At 42.0% G+C, this 14,359-nt stretch overlaps 2 protein-coding genes across 4 annotated transcripts in view; one reads left to right on the top strand and one right to left on the bottom strand.

Annotated features, from left to right (window-relative positions):
* The window catches only part of fip1l1a (FIP1 like 1a (S. cerevisiae)), a 43,258-nt gene extending 36,717 nt beyond the window's left edge, over positions 1-6,541 (top strand). Inside the window, exons 13-16 of one of the 2 annotated variants that reach the window (XM_053614381.1) lie at positions 1,038-1,096; positions 2,748-2,949; positions 5,368-5,517; positions 5,635-6,541. In XM_053614381.1, coding sequence (XP_053470356.1) covers positions 1,038-1,096; positions 2,748-2,949; positions 5,368-5,517; positions 5,635-5,743 — 520 coding nt within the window. In that variant the 3' untranslated portion in view covers positions 5,744-6,541. Of the gene's footprint in view, positions 1-1,037; positions 1,097-2,747; positions 2,950-5,367; positions 5,518-5,631 lie in introns of both variants that reach the window. The other variant, XM_053614378.1, reaches the window with a different exon arrangement.
* A 1,413-nt stretch (positions 6,542-7,954) lies between these two features.
* The window catches only part of lnx1 (ligand of numb-protein X 1), a 55,530-nt gene continuing 49,125 nt past the window's right edge, over positions 7,955-14,359 (bottom strand). The window contains exons 9-11 of one of the 2 annotated variants that reach the window (XM_053614377.1): positions 12,952-13,198; positions 10,205-10,363; positions 7,955-9,452 (exon numbers count right to left, since the gene is read on the bottom strand). In XM_053614377.1, coding sequence (XP_053470352.1) covers positions 9,317-9,452; positions 10,205-10,363; positions 12,952-13,198 — 542 coding nt within the window. In that variant the 3' untranslated portion in view covers positions 7,955-9,316. The remainder of the gene's footprint in view (positions 9,453-10,204; positions 10,364-12,951; positions 13,199-14,359) is intronic. The other variant, XM_053614376.1, reaches the window with a different exon arrangement.

The following is a 14,359-nucleotide window of genomic DNA, read 5'->3' as shown; positions in this document are numbered from 1 at the left end:
GCCCTACAGAGTACAAGGTTATGGAATTTCTGCTTGGGTTCATTATGGCAGTGCTGCACAGCGATTAGTCGCATTAATTAAGGATGGCCCTCAAGGGTGAGAAGAGATGGCAGTTAACATTGATCATCATCCGTGCAGACACATCTCTCCTCCCCGTTTCCTCCTGTTCCTTTCCTCTCTTCCACCACCGAGGACGCTTAACTGCAGTGAGGCAGATGCGGGAGAGACAGATTATGAAATTGGCCGGCTTTGAAAGCGGAGCGGGAAGGAGGGCGAGGAAGGGGGAGAAGAGGATGCAGAGAAGAAACAGCACAGCAGCATCCCTTCCAGCTCTATTTATAGCAGTGGAGCATTTGGTGTTTGAAATAACACCTGTCCACAAGGAGACCACTCACGAATAAGTGCACACGCAGACGTACTAATCCCATTCACCTTTCACCTCCAGGGGAAGCCAGCTTTCAGTCGGAAGAAGGGCAGGTTGCCTAATCCTCTTCACGGACAGCAGCATGTCTTCAACATAATGTTATCTCCTACACACACACGCACGCACACACACACACACCACTGCCAGGTTATTGAGTGCACACTGCAGCTTGACAGAATGCCAGCACATCAAAAGACTGTGAAATTGAGAGCCACACAACTGTAGCAAAGCTTTTGATCATTGAGAAAACGGATATATATATATATATATATAATTATTATTATTATTATTTGATATCCCTCCACTTTACTGTACGTTTTCTTTTCTTTCTTTATCCTTCACTGAGTGTAACGAGTGCCGTTTGTTACCCCGCATAAAGGTTCAGGCCAACTGCAAATTACTTGTTTATTTCATACGGCTGGTTATTTTTAATAACATAAGATGAGCTTAACATGGGAGTCTTTTTACTATAATAAGTTTACTAAAAAAAAAAAAGAAAAGGTCAAATGCTAAACTATGAATTTATCAATAATCCAGAATGTGCTGATGTGGCAGGTTTGTGCATAATTTATTTATTTCCTTTTAATAATTCAGTAACCTGCATGTGTTGCAGTGGCCGTTCAGGAGGAAGCTACGATGGCCGCTGTGCCCCGTTGTACCCCTTTGCTGCAGGTAGGTGGCACTGTCGCCATCAGAAGCTTTCCACACACGCCACTGTTTCCCCGGGTTCCCAGATTTTTGTTTAATCACCTCCCATGCACGCAGATCAGGCTCAGTATAAAGTAGCAGATTAAAAACGTACACAGTTGGGCGTTTCTAATTATTTCTTGATTGTACTGTGAGTTTTAGCTGATAACCGGTTCGGTCCTTGGCTTCATTAGAATAGAATCATTGCCAGGATCGTGTTATTAGAGCTGTACCTTGCTTTAGGGATTGATGGGAAACCAAGAAGTTATGCTGGTGGAATGGTTAGTATTGTTCTTGGCCGTGAGTCTGGGCGCAAAAACGGAAACGTGTAAACACGAGTGTGTGAGGTCAAGTCTGTATCTAAGCAATAGTACATTTAGGATTTAACAAAAGTCTAGCAAACGGTGGGAAACTATTCCTTTTGGATCGTTGTAATTGGAACATCACACTTCCTGAGCTGCTAGTTATATGTGAAAGGACAACGGATGTAAATTTTTGTTTTTAAAAATTTGTTTCCCAGAAGACAAAATAATAACAATTTACACCGATCATCCTGTTCAAAAGTTTACACCCCCCTGATTCTTAGTGTATCGTGTGGCCTTCTTGAGCATCGGTGAATGTTTGCATCTTTTGTAATAGTCATGTACAAGTCCCTCAGTCGTCCTCAGTGTGAAAAGATGGATCTAGCCCCCAGATGTTTGATGTTTTTCGTTGGTCTGTTTTGCATTGTTGTAAGACAACTGGATAAAGATTGGAGCCAAGAGAAATATTAAGATCCAACACTGCGGGCATAATACTCCTCATGATGGTTGGGAAATATCCACTATAGCTCCAGTTTCTCTCTAAAATGTGCCTATAGGTTAAAAAAAAAAAAAAAACAAACAAAAAAAAACTTGTATTGAAATATTTCAGTGATTTCATTTGGTACATTTAATCAAAAAGCAGTAATGGAGTTTAGCAGTTCTGAATTATTATTAAACAAATGCCAAAATAAAGCGCTCGTGAGCCAATGCGCTCCGTTCCAGCGGCTTTATATTCCACCGCTATGCTTTTTGCGCTGGCAGAACTTACCCGCATATTTGTGCGCACGCACATTTACGCCCGGATCTGACGGCTCACTGTCTGGCTTTGTTAGACGTGATCGATGTTAGCCTGACTGTCCAAACGTAACAGAATTGATGTTTGTTAAGCTCTGCATACTTTGTTTCTGTTACAATATTCAGTTTGCTTTCCATCTCAGCGTGTCGATTCAAGTTCTTTCAAAGACGAGGGTTGAAGATTTAATATCTGGAGTTCATAAGAATTTCGTACAGTACGCATGTTATGGGTAACATTTTATTCTGAATGCCCCACTGGTTCTTCTGTTTCGCAGTAGTTCGTCATTTTATTTTGTTCAGTTCGGCTCATGCTGAAGGTTCAGAACTAGGAATACAATTTCAAAGTAGCCGATGCACAACATAACGGCCAGTTGTCCTAAAAGCTTGTCGGACGTTCCTGTTTAGAGAGAGGGGTTTAGTGAGGGGTCAGGTGGTTATGCTTTGTAATGAAAAGGAAAATAAGGTGTTGCTTCTCTTGTGCACGTTCCGGTATGTCTGCATAGAATTGACACTTTCTCTGTCCTCACTTTTCTCCTCAGGTGTTTATCCACATGCTCTGGGGCCCATGACGCCCTGGCTGGGCTTGAGTGACCGTGCCAAAGTGTGGAAGCCTTACAGCTGTCAGGACAAAGAGAGGGAACGCGGGAAGGATAGAGAGAGGACCCGGGACCGAGAGCCGAAGAAAGAGCACGAGAGAGAGCGCGATCAGGAGAACACGCCGGCGTTTCGGAGCCGCAGCAGGTGAGCGCGAGCGTAACCGTATCAGCAAGAGCGGGCATGGACAGTGAGCGTGCGCATGGGATGGAGTGAGAGACGAACCAGCTGTGGCCAGGCAGATGTTGGGCCTGATTCATATGCATTGGCTGGAGGGTCTTTCACACATGTTAGACAGACACAGAGAAAGGAAGCTGGATAAGAATAAAATAAAGATGAAGAGCATTGCTTGTCTTTCTGACCATATGTGTGTGTAATAGAATGAGTGTGTGCCGTTTTGGTGCTGTGATAGTCATATGAGGAGGAAGAAGCAGGCCAGTGGAACAGCTGTGCACCCACAGCAATGCAGCCTCATGAACTACAGCCTCAGTACGCAATCTTTACAATAGAAGCTTTGATGAAGTTGTTGATCTGTGTGTATGGGAGAGCTATAATGGCTCATCTAAAAACGATTATGAAATAACATCTATGTAAGACTGGCCAGTGGAGACGTCTGGCTGTTTAACCCAAAGCAGAAGCCAGCCAGATCTCCAGAACAGGTTCTGAGTTCTCTCATCACTTATACACTTCCACACGCACATTCCAAGCCATTTAGTCAAAGCGCGTTTCGATAATCGAATGACGAGGTGCTGAGATAAGCGGACATCGTGTGTAGGACCGTAGCCGATTTCATTCCTTTTATCATATTAACCGGAGGAAATCACAATGGCGTCTCGGTATTCTGGCCTTAGAACGAATCGAGATCAAACATTCATGTACAGTAAACTTGGTCCGAACAGGAAATCGGTTCCGACATGCTCTTGTCTACTATCTTATGTTGTTAGTTATTTTATATACGGATCGTTAGATCTAGAATTCTGCCCGCTCGAAATCATACACAGAGATAACGTAGTGCGATAAGATGACATTTATTTGAATGGATTATAATAACTAGTTATTAGAGAGCGAGCGAGAGAGAGAGCCACTAATAATGAAGCTGTGAGTTTGACTACTGTACGCAGCTGTAACTGTATGTTACTACAGTTATAATTGTTTATAGGCAGCGCACTAATTTAGAACAGTGATTAAACTGACTGTGCATTATACGGTGTGAATGCGCACCTTCCAGCCAATCAGAATGGAGTATTCAGACAGACCATGGTATAAATGCCAGTAAAACCCAGATCAGTGAAATATCCGGGGCCGTTTGGCCGTTCATGCTCATGTTTGTAACTTTCTCCGAAGGTGGTTTCAGTGCTCGGATATATTGGACCCCGTTCATGTCTCTACTGTTCACTTTCAGTCGAATAAAACAGCTCACCGAAGCGGGAGAGATTCTTCCTCTAGAGAGAGAAGGAAAAGGCAGTTATGAAGATGATTCTTCAGCACATACATTTCTGCGCCATCTCTGTCCTACTTCAGCTACTCTCTTCCTTCCTCTCATGCTCTCTTTCTGTCTTTCTGATGTTCGTTCTCGCTCTCTCATTCACTCTCATTCACTCTCCCTCTCTCGAGCAGCTGGTTGAACATTTGGTGAACATTTGTCCCTTGTGCACGATCTCATCTTTCTGATTGAGGAATTGTGACAGTTCTGTCCTCTGTCAGTCCAGCACAGACACACTCTCCAACACTGACGCAATAATACACCTGCATCATACACACACGTGGGTTAGCCGTGTGTACACATACACTGCGTCGGACACATGCTGTAGTACACGTGCTGCTGTATTGCATTTGCAACATCAAAGGAAGCCGTGTACCATGTGTTGCGCTGACACACACACACAAACTATGTACATACTGTTTTCATCAGCAAGCTAATAGCACATTCTAGCACATCGCCTTCTACCATAATGACCGAGGTCAAGCTGTTGATTTTCTCTCTCTCCTTCCCTCCTATATACATCTTTTTCACTTCATGAACTGGATTAATACAACCTCTTTGGTCGAGAGGATTTTATTTGATCGTGTATGGGGGGGGGGGGGGGGGGACACTGTGACACTGGGTTACTTGGTAAGTAATGCTAATTTAAAACAGGAAGAACAAAAGTGTGTAAGAAGGTCATAGTGTGTGTGTGTGTGTGTGTGTATACAGAGATGAGGGAGACTAAATCCGAAATCTTACTATGGCTAAAGAAAGCCAGTACTTCCGTACCACATGTTTCAGGATGATGCTTCAAGTTTTCAAAATCCGCTGTGACGTAATCGGAAACAAACGTGTTGTCTGTGTATTTTTTTTTCTGCCGTGGCAATATTTCTGATTCAAGGTAGGTGTATTTCCTCTGGAGCTGCTATAATCATGTAGCAAAACTCTTCCCAACACCCAGGTGAAAAATATAACAAGTTAAACACTCTGAAGTGTATAAATAATTGTCGCTTGCTCGCTGTGAGCCTATGCTGCTTGCTAAATGAAACGTTGTAGGGTATTTTTAGTTGATGAAATAGTGATTGTGTGTGTGTGCGCAGTGACAAAGAGCGTGCGTCACGTCACAGGGAGCACGGCGATCGGGAGCGAGAGAGACATCGGGAACACGATCGAGACGGGAGAGAAAGAGAAGAGCGGCATCGTGACAGGAAACACAGGGAGCGTACCGAGCGACGCAAATCCTCACGCAGGTAGCGCACACTCCGACACTTTCGTCAAGTTTGTGTGAGCGAAGAGGAATGTTTAAATAGATCACGCGACCTCCTCTTTCGCTTCTCGTTCCCTTTTTACACACCGTCTCTCAGCAGTAGCAGTCGGAGAAGGCATTCCAGCGATGATGGAGAGAGCCACAGGAGACACCGATACAAGCGCTCCAAACGCAACAAGGACAGCACGGACACTGAGTCCACTGACTGAACGGGTTAGAGCGTACGTCTTAACACGTTGTCTTAAACGATTCACTCGGTGGATGGAAAGTGACAACGTTTGTATGTTGATTTGAGCCAAGTTAAGGCCGGGCTCATTAGGAGCTGGTTTATTTTCATTTTAAGCCGTTATATGACGGCTACTTTACAAAACTAATTTATTAACCAAATCTTTTTTTTTTTTTTTTTATTTAAGCCAAGTTATTGTAAGATGACTTGAATGGGGGGAAACCCCAAACTTGATTGTTAAGCTAAGATGAATTATATTTATGTTGTGTCTTTGTGTGGCTTTGTTGCGGTATGAAAACAGTATTATAAATAATTTGGTAAACCAGTTGTGCCAGTGTGAAAATTTTACCAAACAACATTAGCATTCACAGGCCATACTTGCGCGCACACACACACAATATATATAATTTTTTATATATATATAGGCTCTGACCGTGACACAGGTTTCCTTATAGAATAATTTTATTTGATTGAACCAAAAGTATCATCAGATACAGAATGCTTCATAAGCCATAGCATGAGACACTAGACCACATGGCTTTCCACAATGAGCTGCAGACATGAAAATATATCTCCATGGATATGTGTGCCATCTTTTGTCTCATCTCTAAAACGCAAAATCAGCGAAGCAAGGCCGCCAAACTCACAGTACTATAAGCGCGCGCACACACACACACACACACACACACACACATACATACATATACAGTGCATCCGGAAAGTATTCACAGCGCTTCACTTTTCCCACATTTTGTTATGTTACAGCCTTATTCCAAAATGGATTAAATTCATTATTTTCCTCAAAATTCTACAAACAATACCCCATAATGACAACGTGAAAGAGGTTTGTTTGAAATCTTTGCAAATTTCTTAAAAATAAAAAACAAAAAAAGCACATGTACATAAGTATTCACAGACTTTGCCATGACACTCAAAATTGAGCTCAGGTGCATCCTGTTTCCACTGATCATCCTTGAGATGTTTCTACAACTTGATTGGAGTCCACCTGTGGTAAATACAGTTGATTGGACATGATTTGGAAAGGCACACACCTGACTATATAAGGTCCTACAGTTAACGATGCATGTCAGAGCACAAACCAAGCCATGAAGTCCAAGGAATTGTCTGTAGACCTCCGAGACAGGGCTGTATTGAGGCACAGATCTGGGGAAGGGTACAGAAAACATTTCTGCAGCATTGAAGGTCCCAATGAGCACAGTGGCCTCCATCATCTGTAAATGGAGGAAGTTTGGAACCACCAGGACTCTTCCTAGAGCTGGCCGCCCGGCCAAACTGAGCGATCGGGGGAGAAGGGCCTTAGACGGGGAGGTGACCAAAAACCCGATGGTCACTCTGACAGAGCTCTAGCGTGTCTCTGTGGAGAGAGGAGAACCTTCCAGAACAACAACCATCTCTGCAGCACTCCACTAATCAGGCCTGTATGGTAGAGTGGCCAGACTGAAGCCACTCCTCAGTAAAAGGCACATGACAGCCCGCCTGGAGTTTGCCAAAAGGCACCTGAAGGACTCTCGGACCATGATGAAACAAAATTCTCTGGTCTGAAGAAACAAAGATTGAACTCTTTGGCCTGAATGGCAAGCGTCATGTCTGGAGGAAACCAGGCACCACTCATCACCTGGCCAATACCATCCCTACAGTGAAGCATGGTGGTGGCAGCATCATGCTGTGGGGATGTTTTTCAGCGGCAGGAACTGGGAGACTAGTCAGGATCAAGGGAAAGATGAATGCAGCAATGTACAGAGACATCCTTGATGAAAAACTGCTCCTCAAAAAGACTTGAGGCTGTAATTGGTGCCAAAGGTGCTTCAACAAAGTATCGAGCAAAGGCTGTGAATACTTATGTACTTGTGCTTTTTTTTGTTTTTGTTTTTTAAATAAATTTGCAAATATTTCAAACAAACTTCTTTCACATTGTCATTATGGGGTATTGTTTGTAGAATTTTGAGGAAAATAATGAATTTAATCCATTTTGGAATAAGGCTGTAACATAACAGAATGTGGAAAAAGTGAAGCGCTGTGAATACTTTCCGGATGCACTGTGTGTGTGTGTGTGTATGTATATATATACACTTTATTAATAGGCCCTGTTTCAAAGAGGATCAAATGTTTGCTTTTCCAAAAAAGCCAACCATTTTCATGGGGTGCACTTATTTTCTCACATGACTGTGTGTGTGTTTGTTTATATATATATATATATATATATAACATACAGTGGTGCTTGAAAGTTTGTGAACCATTTAAAATGTTCTATATATCTGCATCAGAAGTCCTAAACGTAGACAAAGAGAACCCAGTTAAACAAAAATATTAAACTTGGATAATTTTCCTCAATAAATAAATGACCAAGTATAATATTTTTGTCCCATTTGTTTAATTGGGTTATCTTTATCTAATTTTAAGACTTCTGATGATGTTTGATGTCATACTTATGCAGAACTATAGAACATTCTAAAGGGTTCATAAACTTTCAAGCACCTGTGTGTGTGTGTGTGTGTGTGTATATATCCTTTTTTTAAAAAGCGTTATGAACAATATTTATATTTTATTTAGTCGATTGATTTCTTTGTTTTTTTTTTCATAATACTCAAAGATATATATTTTCTTTGCAACAGCATCTGAAACATACCAACACAGACAAAAACAAACCTACTTTCTCCAGTGGAGAAAACGCATTGCTGTCAGAACGAACAAAGCGAAGCCAATATCCAAAAAGGCCATATGAAGTAAATAAACAAATGAAAGAAACAGTCGCCATAGTACATAGTACGAACGCTTGAATTGGTCTCTCCCTCCCCCACCCCCACTACACACACTAACATTCACAGGAAAGAAAAGTGTGCCCACTTAAATGTGTGTTCTAACACAGAAACTATTGGAGTTGGCAACCCCAAACTCTGAACTTTATCCCAGAAGTCCTTTCTTTTCCATCTCAAAGCAGCAACACTTATGAAATATGTTTGCACATTGCCCACAGAGGAGTATTTTTTTATATACACTTTATCACACATATATCATATCCTCATAATGTGTGACCATGGTTCTTCTAGGTGCTTCTTTTTGTTATCAGCTCCTTGCGTATGTGGCCTCAGTGACAGAGGGTGCAGGGGTCTGCTTCCTGTGCCTAAATGATCATATCAGCGAAGGCGGGGGCTATCGAGTGCACAGGCAACCAAATAAATTATGGCAATAGCAATATCACACTGACTCTTGGGTGTTCAACCTGAATCACCTACACACTGGATGATCACTGATCTTTCCAATGGCTAACACCTTTGGTGAGTCCTCATGTGAAGAGAGTCTATCATATGTCCCACCTTCAGCATCTGAGATCCATGTCAGTCCCTCATATCTGGACGAGGCCAAAGCACCTTGCCCCACATCCTACGGCGCTGGCCCATTTCATACGACTTGCCTACCATGGAAGTCCATGTCCAAAAGCCCATTCATTGTGGGCAGGGATCATGTCCTGTGTTGTGATACTCCAACCTCCAACATAGGGTCATTGTAATAAGCCCCTCCCCTACGCAACATGGGCCTATAGCAGGCTGCCAGGCCAGGAGACGATGGTGAGAGTAATGCGGCCCCTCAGTTCCTTCAGCAGGCGCACTAGAGCAGTGTGAGTCATTCCCCATGTGCTCTTTCCATTCACCTCCAGCAGGATGTCTCCACACCTAGAGAACGAGAGCGAGCTTGTTGAATAATTCTTAGCTTCCCATAAAACCATAGAATCCAGCCATTTCTTTAAACTACAGAATGTATCACTAGAAGTCGTTAAAAAATATATACACAATACCCATATTTTTACCCATGTCTGTAGCCAATTAAACAATATTTATGGAAATAAAGACACAAGCGATACGATAAGACGACAAGCAATAGTCGGTTCCCGAGTGGCGCAACAGACACATGCTCAAATCCCAGCGAAGCCACAGCCATCCGTATCCGGGAGTCAAGAGAGGAAAACTGGCCATGCCGTCATCGTGGGACTCTGAACTGTCAATCAGAGTGACAATAGCCAATCACTGGTGTCTGTACGATTGTCATGTATGTGGAAGAGGGCTGATGAGTGTTACTCCGCCTCTATAACGCTGCAGGAGCAGCAGTTTGAATAGACATGAAGGTTGGCTTTGCGCGTTTTCAAGGAGGAGAGGAGAGTTAGCCAGTGAGTGGGTGAGAATTGGCCAAGACCAAATTGGAGAGAGAATCTTTTTTTAAAAAGGTAAGACATGTGCCAGGACTAAAATAACTTTTGTTCCATAATACCATTCTTTTTCTATCTTATATATTTAAAAATGTATTTGTAGGGTCATACAGTAGATCATGACATGATGAGTAGCAAGAACCGTTTACAAGCTAGAACACTATGGAATTTCTTAACATAAGTGTATGGTTTAGTGTATGGGGTTTTTTTGTGTGTGTGTACCGTATCCTGCCGTCATTGTATGCTGGTGTTCCCTCCACGATGGAGCGGATAAAGAAGGACTGATTGCAGTTGAGCTCCTCTTGACCTCCTACGATACTGAAGCCCAAACTCCCCGATGTGCTCCTGCGCAACACGATGTCCTTACAGCTGTACAGGTGTCTACGGGAGACAAACAGTTCACCTTATCACACCGAATCACACCTCAGATCAGCTCAAACAGGCCAAATGCCTCCCTCAGGATGACCTGGTGGTAAAGACCTTATCCTTACAAAAAAAGTTTTCCTGTTAAAAGTAACCGTGACACTGATAGACAGCAGTCCTTACTTGCAAAAACCAAAAAAAACACTAATTAGTGTTTTTTAGTACATATAAAATATTAATTATAAATGTTTATTATTTGTAATGTTTCATTATGCACATAATTTATATAAAATGTAACAATTTTTAAATGACGCACATAATTAAACTTCCTATAAGACAAAATGTCATTGGGTTACAGTTAGCTAGGTTCGATGGTGAACGTCTCCAAAACATAAGTTCGTTCCTGTTATCACTTACGGTATAAAAAGCTATAACCAGTCATTCCCGCACGTTCTCTAGAGGTTAATAAGAAAAAAACCTGCAGCTTGTTACTGAGATACCGCAAAACACAACGTTCTCTGGCCTTAGACTGTCCCATGGCAAACACAGCTTTACCTCTGTAAAGCTTTTACACCGTTCTGTACACACGCCTTCAAGTGCAGAAAACTCCACTAGATCAACAATTATACATTTATTGTTTGTTAAATAAACAATATTATTTATTTATTTTTTTTACTTCTTCTAATAGTGTGTTTATTATTAGCCTTAGGTTATGTGGAGCATCTGCCATACGAGTTCCTGTGAATGTGCTGTTACTATAAAAACGATAATTAATTCATACCGCGGTGCCGCTAATTCTCGAATCTGATTGGTCAGAAGCTGTGCGTTATTTTGGGACTAGTTCCAGCTGTAACACGAACGATGGGCTCATACTGTATTAATTATCCTACATTATCGTTTCTATAGTAACCGCTCATGCATAGGGACTTGTTCGGCGGACGCTCCACGCAATCGGAAAAAAAACAAATACAAATGGATTTAAGAAGAAAAAAAAAACTTTTTCTTTATTGTTGTTCAATAAAGAAAAACGTTTAAGTATTAACTTTTTTTTGTTAGGAGACATTTATGGAAGGAGTCTCAACGAGAGAGAGAGAGAGAGAGAGAGAGAGAGACACTGGTGAAGGAACGACTGTTTATTGGAGCTCTTAAGATAAGTGAGAACATCAACGGATGTCAACATTAAAGCTGAACTATAAACCATTAAATTGTGTGCCTACAGCTAAATTGCTGTAGTAGAAGCAGAACACAGCATCCTGTTGTCGATTTTACCTGTAACAGCATGCGGCGTTCTGTTTGATTCCTTTTCCTTCCCACAGCGCTGCTCAATTCTAAAAAAATCTCATTGGTCTAAAGGCGTTGATTTGAAGTTTTATTCTACAACAGCAGTTGTGAAAACAAACCAGATACGGTCATCCTGCACTGCATCACAACACCGTTATTATTACTTCCGTTCTAGATTTCTTTACCGCAGCGTGCAAAAGGAGAATCTCGTCATACGAGGGAAGTTTCTTCTTGAATCTCGAATATCTTCATTATGAATTATTCCCATTAAAAAAAAAAAAAAGAGAGAGATTATTTAAATCCGTCCACCTCTGAGACCCCACTTTGCATATTTTATCCTCATGTTTTCGGACTTAGCGTTGGTTTAGAAGTTGCTCAAAACTCTTTTTGTCAAGGCAAATTATTATTCGTCACAATTTCCGCCTCCCTACAGAGGGAGCAAGGCAGATAGAGGAGAGGCAACTGAGCGTATACTTCACAACGTTCTGGATTTGTTTTTGTAACCTGTTTTTTTATTTTATTTTACTTTTTTTTTTTAGTAAGGACAAGGTAAAATTAAAAATAAATCTAGAAAAAAAAACTCGCACCAAAATTGAATAGAATCCAAAAATACTACCGTTTAGAGTTGTTACTTCAGAAGTGATAACGTTATTAATATAAACCTTGTCGGAACTGTAGTCCGAGCCGCGCTGTTGTAGAAAATTAGTAACGCCTTCTGACCAATCAGAATCAAGCTTTTCAACAGCGACCAAACTCTACAGAGCAAGCTGTTGTAGGAAAATAATCGGTGAAGGGGTGGTGTGATGGAGGTTTGGTCTACGTAAAACAGCGCACCTGAAGTGTTTTTTTCCACCAAAATCTCTCTCTCTCTCTCTCTCGCTCTCTCTCGCTCTCAAAGTTGATGAGAAATGAGGGGGGAGGAGGGGAGGGAGCTGCAAAAATGCAGCTTGTCATGTTACCAAGAAACCAGGAAATACAAACTCTCACATGGCAAGAATCTTAGACTGACACTGGAGACTCCTTCCATAAATGTTAACTAAACATCTCCTTACAGAAAACTTCACCATATCAATGATTACTTTTTCCCCCTGTTGTTAAATAACCTCATTTAAAAAAACAAAAACAACTCTATCTTAAACAACTCTTTATTTAGATTACGTATGAATGCGCTGTTATTACGAAACATAGAACGTATTAGAACGAGAACCTGTGATTTGGATTACAGCCGGTGCTACTCTCAGAGCTGTGCTGTGAATAGGAAATGAAATCACCACCAATCAGAATCGAGAATTCGACAGCGCTGTGGTGTGAACAGGACACTTTACCTGGGCAGTTGAAGCCAGGACACCCATAGGGGTGAGTAATCATCGTGGGGCAGTGGCATTTTGACGTCTCCGGGCGAGGATGGCAAGGACACGGCGGGGGGCATGCAGTCCACCGAGCTCATGTCAGGTGGTCTCATCTCCAGCACACGCAGCACCACCGGGGACGAGGTGTTCTTCAGGTTAGCCACCGCCTCGCCTCGAGTCACACCAGTCAGGTCCACGCCGTTCACGTTCAACAGGATATCACCTAGTGAGAAAGGGAAGAAAAAAAACGACAGTGGAGTTAACGTGCCACTCGAGGATGTCTTTCGTTTGGGGCTTTGGTGCCTTCGTCATCTGTCTATCGATGGGGGCGTTAAAGTCGCCTGTAAGACACGGACGAGTAGAGGTGATGTTTTAAACAGGAAGAAGCAGGACGCAGCTCTGCCATATGGTATATTGAGGGGATAAGACGAAAGGGTCACTCTGAATTAAAGTACAATGCACACACACACACATACCTCTTAGACCTCTTTCAATTCTAGAAGAAATTTAGACCCATTTCAGCCTTCAAACACACACTCCTGTTTTGTTTTTATGATCACATATTCATGGTTTGTATTCTTGATGTGACACAGGTGTGTGTGTGTGTGTGTGTGTGTATGCATTATTCTGGAGCAGAGCATAAATCTGCAGATCTGATTATCCTAATGCATATGCATTTGCAGGTGTGTCTTTGTTACAAAGCTTATGTGTGCTCAAAAGTGTGTGTGTGTGTGTGTGTGTGTGTGTGTTATCAGCGGGTCACCTTGGAGACATGTGGGTGGTTGTGCTGGAACACGGACACATTCATTGAACAATCAGTCCACTGATCTGGACTCGCAGCGTTTAGTACAGCCAATACAGCTGAGTCAGTATACACATACACTCAAAGACCATATGACTAATACCAATACAACCAACATGACTAATACCAATACAACCAACGTGACCAATACCAACACAACCAACGTGACCAATACCAACACAACCAACGTGACCAATACCAACACAACCAACGTGACCAATACCAACACAACCAACGTGACCAATACCAACATGACTAATACTAATACAACCAACGTGACCAATACCAACACAACCAATATGACTAATACCAACATGACTAATACTAATACAACCAACGTGACCAATACCAACACAACTAACGTGACCAATACCAACACAACCAACATGACTAATACTAATACAACCAACGTGACCAATACCAACACAACTAACGTGACCAATACCAACACAACCAACATGACTAATACTAATACAACCAACGTGACCAATACCAACACAACTAACGTGACCAATACCAACACAACCAACATGACTAATACTAATACAACCAACGTGACCAATACCAACACAACTAACGTGA

This window comes from Ictalurus furcatus, chromosome 25, assembly GCF_023375685.1.
Source record: "Ictalurus furcatus strain D&B chromosome 25, Billie_1.0, whole genome shotgun sequence".
Taxonomy (NCBI): domain Eukaryota; kingdom Metazoa; phylum Chordata; class Actinopteri; order Siluriformes; family Ictaluridae; genus Ictalurus; species Ictalurus furcatus.
This window is presented reverse-complemented; position numbering and strand designations above follow the sequence as displayed.